This window comes from Arachis duranensis, chromosome 5 (assembly GCF_000817695.3).
Source record: "Arachis duranensis cultivar V14167 chromosome 5, aradu.V14167.gnm2.J7QH, whole genome shotgun sequence".
Taxonomy (NCBI): domain Eukaryota; kingdom Viridiplantae; phylum Streptophyta; class Magnoliopsida; order Fabales; family Fabaceae; genus Arachis; species Arachis duranensis.
The window spans coordinates 20,484,564-20,495,005 of record NC_029776.3 but is presented as its reverse complement, the minus strand read 5'-3'; the positions used below and the strand labels follow the sequence as shown (position 1 = coordinate 20,495,005).

The following is a 10,442-nucleotide window of genomic DNA, read 5'->3' as shown; positions in this document are numbered from 1 at the left end:
GTTAGTGACAGACGCAAAAGAATCAATGGATTCTATTCCAACCTAATTGAGAACCGACATATGATTAGCCGTGCTGTGACAGAGCATTTGGACCATTTTTACTGAGAGGGTGGGATGTAGCTATCAACAAGGGTGATGCCTCCAGACGATTAGCTGTGCAGTGACAGCGCATAGGACCATTTTCCCGAGAGGATTAAAAGTAGCCATTGATGATGGTGATGCCCTACATACAGCTTGCCATGGAAAGGAGTAAGAAGGATTGGATGAATGTAATAAAAAAGTAGAGATTCGAGAGGAGCACAGCATCTCCATACGCCTATCTGAAATTCCCACTATTGATTTACATAAGTATTTCTATCCCTTTTTATTTTCTATTTATTATTAATTTTCGAAACCCATAACCATTTAATCTGCCTAACTGAGATTTACAAGGTGACCATAGCTTGCTTCATACCAACAATCTCTGTGGGATCGACCCTTACTCACGTAAGGTATTACTTGGATGACCTAGTACACTTGCTGGTTAAGTTGAACGGAGTTGTGTCCACACAGAGTTGAAAATGCAATGAATTTTACAAAATACAATAACAGAGGAATCACAATTTCGTCCACCAATAACCCCCGCAAAGATCAAGACTCCCGCAAAAGGACTTCAAAGCTCCCGACATGACCCCATACGATGGCACATCAGATCCAAGCCATCATCTCAGTAATTTCAGAAGCAGAATGTATCTCACCGATGCCTCAGACGCAATTCGGTGCAAAGCCTTCCCAACTACCTTAACAAAGACGGCAATTAAGCGGTTCGACAACCTGCCCCCAAGGTCCATCACAAGCTTTGACGACTTAGCTGGAAAGTTTCTTGCCAGATTCTCTATCCTGAAGGACAAAACCAAGCATGCCCCAAGTCTATTAGGGATCAAGCAAGGAGATCAGGAAAGTGTTCGCAACTACATGGAAAGATTCAACAAAGCATGTCTAGACATACAAAGTCTGCCAAATGAAGCAGCCATTATGGGTCTCACCAATGGCCCAGGAGAGGGATCTTTTAGTCACTCCATATCAAAGAAACATCCTACTTCTCTAAATGAAGTGCAAGAACGAGCAGAGAAATACATCAACATGGAGGAAAACTCTCGACTGGGAAAGATCTCAGAAACCGGACCTTCCAACTCCTCCCGGGATAAGGATAAAGACTCCAAGAAAAAAGAAGATTAGCATGGAGAGAAGATTAAGAAATACCACAATTACACCCTTCTCCGGGTGTCTCTTGTGGAAGTGTATCGAGAAGTATGCCACAACGAGGAGATTCCACCACCTCGACCAATTAAAAGCAAAAAAGGAGGCGGAAATCGGACGGAATATTGCAAATATCATCGAATCTATGGACATCCCACCAACGAGTGCTTCGACTTAAAGAATGTCATAGAAAAATTGGTAAGAGAAGGGAGACTAGATCGGTACTTAGCCAGCAAAACCGATGAACCTAGAAAAAGAAGAAAGGATGAAAAGGTCGGATGAACTGAACGACCACCTCGCACCCCGGAGAGACATGTCCACATGATGCATGGTGGATTTGCAGGAAGAGGAATCTCCAAATCATCCCGCAAAAGACATTTTAAAGAAGATGCGGCTGGCATCATCTCGAGGCATGACGATCCCATGGTCATCACTATCATATTGGCCAACGCTAACCTTCACCGCACATTGGTGGACCAAGGAAGCTCGGTTGATATCTTGTTTAAAACCGCCTTCGACAAGCTCAGCCTAGAAGAGAAAGAGCTCAGAGCATACCCGAACAACTTATTCGGACTAGGAGACACTCCAATCCAACCACTCGGATACATCTCACTGCACACAACCTTTGGAAAAGGAAACCGGTCAAGGACACTTAACATAGACTACATCGTGGTTGACGTAAGCTCAGCTTACAATGCCTTAATAGGTCAGACAACGCTAAATCAGCTCGGGGCAGTAGTCTCAACTCCACATCTATGCATGAAATTCCCAACTACAGAAGGGATCGCTATGATAAAAGGAGACTAGAAAATAACACGTCGCTGTTACAATGAAAGTCTGAACCTTAGAGGAAAAGGAGAAGAAATCCACACCATCGAACTCGGGGGAACTCAAAGTCGCGAAAAACTTCGTCCACAACCTGAGGGCGAGATAGAAAGAGTCCAGATCGGAGATGTTCCAGATAAAACAACCAATATTGGCGCAATTCTAAAAGGAGATGTAAAGGAGTCTCTCATACAGTTCTTGAAAGATAATGTCGACCTCTTTGCATGGAAGGCCGCAGACATGCCTGGCATTGACCCAAAACTAATGTGCCACAAGTTGGCAGTATACCCAGGATCTCGGCCAGTACAACAGAAGCATCAGAAACTTGGACCTGAAAGATCCCAAGCTGTGGAAGAACAGGTACAAATGCTACTGGAGGCAGGATTCATAAGAGAAGTCAAATATCCGCTATGGCTAGCCAATGTAGTCTTAGTGAAAAAATCAAATGGAAAGTGGTGGATGTGCACCGACTACACCGATCTCAACAAATCTTGCCCAAAAGATCCCTATCCACTCCCAAGTATTGACTCTCTGGTGGATGCCTCCTCCGGATACAAATACCTCTCGTTTATGGACGCTTATTCGGGATACAATCAAATCTCGATGTATCCACCCGATCAAGAAAAAACCTCATTCTTAATCCCAAAATCAAACTACTGTTACGTCGTCATGCCATTCGGACTCAAGAATGCAGGAGTCACCTATCAAAGATTAATGGACAAGGTCTTTGCAGATTATATTGGGAAACTCATGGAGGTATATGTGGACGACATCTTAGTAAAAACACAAAGCGAGGAGTCATTACTGTCCGACCTCGCCCAAGTGTTCAATACCATAAGAAAGCATGGCATGAGACTTAACCCTGCAAAATGCACCTTCGTAGTAGAAACTGGAAAATTCTTGGGTTTCATGCTCACACAAAGAGGAATCGAAGCAAACCCAGACAAGTGTCAGGCCATACTCGACATGAAAATCCCAACCTCTGTCAAAGAAGTGTAACAGTTCAACGGGCGACTGGTAGCCTTATCCAGATTTCTAGCCGGATCAGCCATAAAATCTCTCTCCTTCTATGCCACACTAAGGAAAGGAAAGAGGTTTGAATGGACAGCTGAGTGCAAACAAGCTTTTCAGGATTTCAAAAGGTTCCTGGGACAACCACCTATTCTAACTCAACCACGAGAAGGAGAACCACTTGTGCTATACCTTGCAGTAGGAAGTCGGGCAATAGCCTCAGTACTGGTCAGAGAAGACGAAGCTGGGCAACAACCCATCTACTTCGTCAGCAAAGCTCTACAAGGGGCAAAACTGAACTATCAAAAGATAAAGAAATTTGCCTACGCTCTCATACTAACTTCTCGACGACTTCGCCCCTACTTTCAAGCTCACACCATCAAGGTTCGGACCAATCAGCCTATAAAAGGCATTCTCCATAAGACAGACTTAGTTGGAAGAATTCTACATTGGGCAGTCGAGCTATCTGAGTTCGATCTTCAATACGAAACTCAGACGGCCATCAAGTCCCAATATTTGGCCGACTTCATTGCTGAGTACACAGACACTCCGGAAACTCCGACAAAATGGAATCTCTACGTAGACGACTTTTCAAACAAAACCGGAAGTGGCGTAGGTGTGATAATAGAAAGTGATCAGGGAACCCAAATCAAACTTTTCCTCAAATTCGGGTTCCCTACTTCAAACAACCAGGCCGAATACGAGGCACTACTAGCTGGTTTGAAGCTGGCTAAGGAGGTTAGAGCTCAAAAACTTATCATCTTCAGCGACTCACAAGTAGTCTCCTCACAAATAGCAGGAAGCTACCAAGCTAAGGATTCTACCATGATAGAGTACCTAGACAAAACCAGGAAACAGCTCGGACAATTCTAGGGATATGAGATCCGACATATACCTCGGGAACAGAATGCTTGAGCTGACGCACTCTCAAAATTAGCCAGCACCAAACCAAGGGGCAATAATAGAAGCCTCATCCAGGAAATACTGCAGAACTTGTCAATCTCAGAGGAAGAAAAAGTCCTAGCCATATCCGGTCAAGATCAAGGATGGATGAGTCCCATAATCAGCTACCTCAAATCCGAGATACTCCCTACAGACAAGAAGGAGGCAAAGAGGTTAAAGCGGGAGGCACAATATTACACTATCATAAACAACATCCTATATAAGAGAGGGATTTCGACACCTTTACTAAAATGTGTGCCGGCCTCTAACACAAAAGAGGTCTTAGAAGAAATACACAGTGGCACATGTGGTAATCATCTCGGAGCACGAGCTCTTGCCAAGAAAGTACTCCAAGCTGGATTCTTTTGACCGACTTTACAAAAGGAAGCCAACGAGTTCGTTAAGACATGTCCACCATGTCAGAAGCATGCTAACTTCCACATCGCCCCACCAGAAGAACTCATCAGCATAACATCACCTTGGCCATTTGCAAAGTGGGGACTCGACCTCCTCGGGCCTTTCCCTCAAGGATCGGGACATGTCAAATTCCTCATTGTAGGGGTAGATTATTTCACAAAATGGATTGAGGCCGAGCCCCTAGCCAATGCCACTGCCCAAAGAAGTCGGAAATTCCTATATAGGAACATTGTCACGAGGTTTGGGGTTCCTTACTCCATCACCACAGACAATGGCACTCAATTCACAGATGCATGCTTTAGAAAGTTGGTAGCCGACCTGAAGATAAAGCATCAATTCACATCCGTAGAACACCCGCAAGCTAATGGACAACCAGAAGCTACCAATAAAGTCATACTAGCCGGGTTAAAACGGGGGCTACAGGACGCAAAGGGAGCCTGGGCTGAAGAGCTCCCACAAGTCCTATGGGCATATCGGATAACTCCACACTCCACCACAAAGAAATCATCCTTCCGATTGGCTTATGGAATGGAGGCAATGATACCGGTAGAAGTTGAAGAAGGATCTCTCAAAACGATCCTCTATAGTGAAGAAGCTAACTCCCAACTTCAGAGGGAAGAGCTTGACCTACTCTCATAAGTCTGAGAAAGAGCTTGGATCAGAGAAAAAGCGCTAAAATGCCGCATGGCCTTAAGATACAATCGAAAGGTAGTGCAGCGAAGCTTTACCAATAATGAACTATCCTAATCTGAAATGATATCGGAACAAGTCAACCCGGAGAAGGATAGCTAGCGGCTAACTGGAAAGGACCCTACCGAGTCACAGAGGTATTGGGAAAAGGCTACTACAAAGTGTCCGAACTCGAGGGGCGAGAGCTACCAAGAGCATGGCATGCCTGCAACCTAAGAAGGTATTATAGTTAAAAGGTAATAAAAAGATCTTAGGACAAAGGTGCACTCTTTTTTCCTGAAAAAGGTTTTTTAATGAGGCGCCAAGCCAAAGATCTGCAAAATTACCTGATCTAAGAAGTGTGAGCACCCACATGTATATATTTGCATATTTTCTATTTTTGAATAAAGTTTTTTTAGATTTTCTACAAATTCTCTTTATCAAGACGCATTAATCTGAAACGCAGAAATTCATCGCCCGATTATAAAGCTACAGATCAGCAAAAGTGAAAACCAAATTCACTGCTCGATCATGATAAGGTCGATAAAGATGAAAACCAAATTCATCAAAGGTCAGGCCAAGCGAGGATCAAAATCGGCAAGATGAAAAGCGGCATAAAGAGAATAATGCAAGAAGTTATAAAAAGCGATCCATGAATAGAGGCCTGACGAGGTCTGAAAAAAATGGATTGCTAGAAATAACTTAGAATGGATCGACATAAAAGAAGTCGGACCAGATCAAAGCAACGAAAAGTTATAAAAAGTAACCCATAGAAAAGAGGCATGGCCAGCCCTGAAAATGGAGTACTAGAAATAACTTAGAAAAGACCGACATGATGAAGTCAGCCCGACAAAGCTACAAAGGTTATAAAAGTAATCCATAAAAAGAGACCTGACAAGGTCCAAATAATATGGATTACTAGAAATAACTTAGAAGGGACCGACAATGACGAAGTCGGCCCGACAAAGCTATAAAAGGTAATCCATAAAAAGAGACCTGACAAGGTCCAAATAAAATGGATTACTAGAAATAACTTAGGCGGACCGAGATGAAGAAGTTTGCCTAAGCCAATTCCAAGCGACAGAGTTATAAAAAGTAAACCCAAGGGATTACTAAAAAAGCCTAATGAAAGACATGCACGGCTCAACCATAACTTCACCAAAATCGACCTACCATGGGAGAACCACAAAGAATAAGTCGAACCAAGCCAGCCTCAAAAGCCATTTCGATTAAAACGCAGAAAGCAAAATAAAAGTATATCAAGGAGGTTGGACATCTAGATGCCAACACTCTAAAAATGCCTGGAAGTGCAGAACAAAGCTAGCATAATAAGAGACTCAAGAGGCCACCCAAAAAAGCTGACCTCAAGTACTTAAGGAAACTACTTTGTTTTTCTACAAAGAGTTGCTATAGAAAAGCAACAAAAATATCCAAGTTAAAGACCACAAGTTACAAAAGTAAGGGTTCAAAAGCCCACAGACCGGGCTGTACAAAACATCAAATAAAATTCATCAAAGATCTAGGTTCTCATCAGGAGCAGCACCTTGAGTCGACGAAGGATAGACGATCCTCATGGGAATTGCATCTACAGTCCCATCATCCCGATTCAAGATCTGAACATCAGGGGCGAACTCGGGCTGGCCGACCTCCGTAGTAGGAGTTGAAAAAGTCAGAGCAGCAGAGGCTTTGGCAGATGGCACAAGAAGAGGATCTACATCTACATCATCATCATCCGAGCCATCAGGAACAACCTAACCATCTACTACAATGTTATCTAAGTTGAATAGGGTAAGGTCGAGTTCGGGCACAAGAACTCGAACCTGAGCCTTCAAATTCTCATAAGCAGCATTCACGCTGCCTACAAGATGCCCCTGGAGCTCAGTATAGTCAGCCTGAACAGAGTCCAACCTCTCCCTGAGCTCTACCATCTCACCATAAGTTAAGACATAGCTCTCCATATGCTTCAGTGCCATCTCCTCAGCCAAGTTCGCAGAAGCCACCGCAGCGGTAGCCCGAGTCTTCTCACCCTCCAACTCTTTTTCCAGCTTCGCCACCTTCACCTCAAGCTCCTCCTTCAATCCCTTGATCCTGTCGAACTCTGATTTAGCCTCCTCCATAAAAACCTTTGTTGCATGAATGGGAAGATCTTGGGCAGTTTGGTATAAAGCTACTCCCATATGTGCCATCTTAATACTGCTCTGTGTAATAAAGTCCAAATGACGAAGGAGGGAGACATCGTCAGTAGGAACAACACCATAAGGAGCAATTTGCTGATCAACAAACCCAACGTCATCAAAGTCAGGGGCGTCCAAATTGAAAGGCTCAATAGTACTCTATCTTTTTGGAGGAGGGCCAACAGTAGAAGAGGAAGTAGCAGCAGAGGTCTGGGGAGGATCAACCAAATAGACCTGAGGAGTTGGAATCATCCTCCTCGGCCCAGCAGAGCTCAAGATTGGCTTCTTAGGAGGAACTTGAGAAGATCCCTCCCCTGTAGCCTTAGCCGAGATGTTCTAGGCAGCAGTAGCCTTCCTCACCTTCTTAAAGGCTTTCATGGAATCATTGGTCTTTGCCATCTCTGAAAAAAAAAGAAAAAAAAGTTACAAACTGGAAGGAGAAGAAGCAAAAGCAAGTAAAACAGAGCAAAGGAAGTCAGGTCACTACCCAGCTCAGCTCGGACAAGAGAGGGGTCCCCCAAAAATCTCTTTGTATCGAGATGGGGAGGTTGCCCCTAAATATCTTTTGCCAACACAAGGGGAAGGCAGGTTCATTATTCGACTCTTAAGAAAAATAGTCGAGCTCTCTTAACAGCTCAGACCTTAAAAAAGTAATTCTTAAAGTCCCTAAAGGACTCATCATACATAGCAAACACTTTATGTCCTTGAGCAGACCGAAAGAAAATCCAAGAAGCTTTCTTTGTTGAAGAGATCTTCGGCTTTGTCAAAACAAAAAGATAAAGAAAGAGAGTTTGAGAAGGTTTGACATCCAACTCTTGGCAAAGTAACTGAAAAATCTTAATAAAGCCCCATGAGTTAGGATGGAGCTGGGACTGAGCTACATTACATGACCATAGCAAGTCAGTCTCGAAAGAGGTAAAAGGTAAGGTAATGTTCATCTGGCTAAAAAAGTAATCATAAGCATAAAAGAAGGGGCGTTCCCCCTGGGTTAGAGAAGGAAAGCAAACCCTCTCGTCAGAATCCGGCGCCACCAACTCATAGTTCTTCTCCTGATCCCTACTATTAAAGATTTGATGATGTTTTCTAAGCTTCGTGCAGAACTCAGAATTAACTACGAAAATACACATCAGGACGAGTGAGTCCAGCCAGTCGGACATACCCTTGGGGACCTTGGAAGATGTCTCGACAATATTTTTACAAGAAGACATGGTCAACTAGTCCTACAGCAAAGAAAAAAGAGAGAGGGATTACTAAATAAATAGCTCAGGCAAAACAAAGAAAACAGCTCGGACAAAAAAGATATAACTCAACCTAAGGCACACAGGGCAGAAGCAATAGCAAAAGGAAACCCCAGGACACAACCCAAGGTACAAGGGCATCCTTTGGAGGCAGTAACAGAACGAGGACTTAATCTATCTCAGCAAAGAAAAATAACTTTATTTCAAATAAAAGACACTCCAAAAAGAAAGTCACGAAATCAGAAAGTCATCAAAAGTAGCCATCTTTCAACAAAACTACTAGCAAAGGAAACTGTCAACATCAAACAGATCAAAATCACCAAGGGCACAATCTTTTTCAGAATCAAGCAATTCATAAGCCACAAAAGTACGATCAGAAGTAGTGATAAACATGCAAAACCCTAAAAGTATCAAATTATTAGGGAATACACCAAGGAGCATATATAAGTCGAAGGAACTCTGGAAAACATGCATCACAGCAACAATCAAACACGACGATACAAAAAGGTTCAAGCTTTCCAACGCAAATTCAAGCAAAATCAAAACTTTGCCAAAAAATAGAACAATACAAGCACGAAGAAGAACGGTGAAAGAAAGTAAAAGAAAGAGATAGAAAGAAAACCAACCTGCAAAGGGGAGGAGACGATGAACACTGAGAAGTTGAAGCAACAACAAGGCCGAAAAACACCTCTCAAAAGAACAAAGCACTAGCAATCACTAAAGGCGCCACAAGGAGAAGCACGAAAACGTGAAAGCAAAAGAGTCACAGGTGAGCCAAAAAAGCAGAAGGAGAAAGAATGGAGTTTCAAAGAAGCAAAGAGAGAAAAAAGAAAGCAAAAGTCTTTTTAGCAATTCAAAATGAAAATAGGGAAAACAGAAAATTAAGGAGTTAATGGGTCATTAAAAACCCTCCCACGTTCCCAAGGCAAGGAACGCACGTTTTCAAAATTAAAAGGAGTAAAGAAAAAATGTTCCACTTTTAGAGGGAAGCTTTACAAAAGAAATCAACAAATGCTCGAGCTCCGCTTTTCCAGAGAATGATTGAAGTCCTAAAACTAAGGACTCGACCTCAAAAGGAAGACCACACTCGAGCAGGGGCACTGTTCATACCCTGGGTCGAGCTGTCCGACCTGGGCTGAGTCGACTGACCTCTTCAGGATATAACAACCCGACCTCTTCTCAAAAGAGTTCGGTCAAAGCCGCTACAGAAGCCCAAGAGGGCCCAAATAGAGGAACACGACCCAAATCTAAAGGCAGCCCAAGCCTAGAAGGATAAGGGCGGTTTCCCCTAGAGATAAAATGACTTCACTCAAAGATAAGATAAGATAACTATCTTATCTCCAGGAAGGTCACTCCACACCATTATAAATACACTGGAGCACCCAAGTATAACTCATACTCTGATTCTACAAAAAACACCTGCTTAACACCCTTGCTAACTTAAGCATCGGAGTCCCTTGCAGGTACCACCACCCTCCCGTGACGAAGGATCAACACCACCACCAAGTCCAACAAGTCAGACATGGCAGCTCCGACCAGTACAAAAGATCTCGTCCGATATCGACCTATAGTTTCAGGTAACCCTCAGAACAGAAGGGAAAAGAAAAAGATCTTAAGCTAGTTATTAGTACTAAAGTTAAGCTATTAGTTATCAGACTCAATAAGGGTTAAGTACTGAAATCGTCCCTAACGTCTTGGGTCAAAATCAAAATCATCCCCGACCTTTTTTTGTTATTAAAATCATCCTCAACGTTCAAAAATGCTTTAAAATCATCCTTTTTACCAATTTTATTTTTTTATTACTAAACTACCCTCATTAAAAAATTATAAAATAAAATAAATATAATTATAAAAGAAAATAAATATAAAATAAATAAAAAGAAAGGAAAGAAAGGGATAGATCAGAGAAGGGGGTGGGGAGAGAAAG

At 42.8% G+C, this 10,442-nt stretch overlaps 1 protein-coding gene across 1 annotated transcript in view; it reads right to left on the bottom strand.

Moving 5' to 3' along the window:
• The window catches only part of LOC110281472 (ATP-dependent DNA helicase PIF1-like), a 33,412-nt gene extending 27,085 nt beyond the window's left edge, over positions 1 to 6,327 (bottom strand). The window contains exon 1 of the mRNA XM_021143761.1: positions 6,277 to 6,327. Within this exon, the coding sequence (XP_020999420.1) occupies positions 6,277 to 6,327 (51 nt within the window). The remainder of the gene's footprint in view (positions 1 to 6,276) is intronic.
• Positions 6,328 to 10,442: the final 4,115 nt, after the last annotated feature.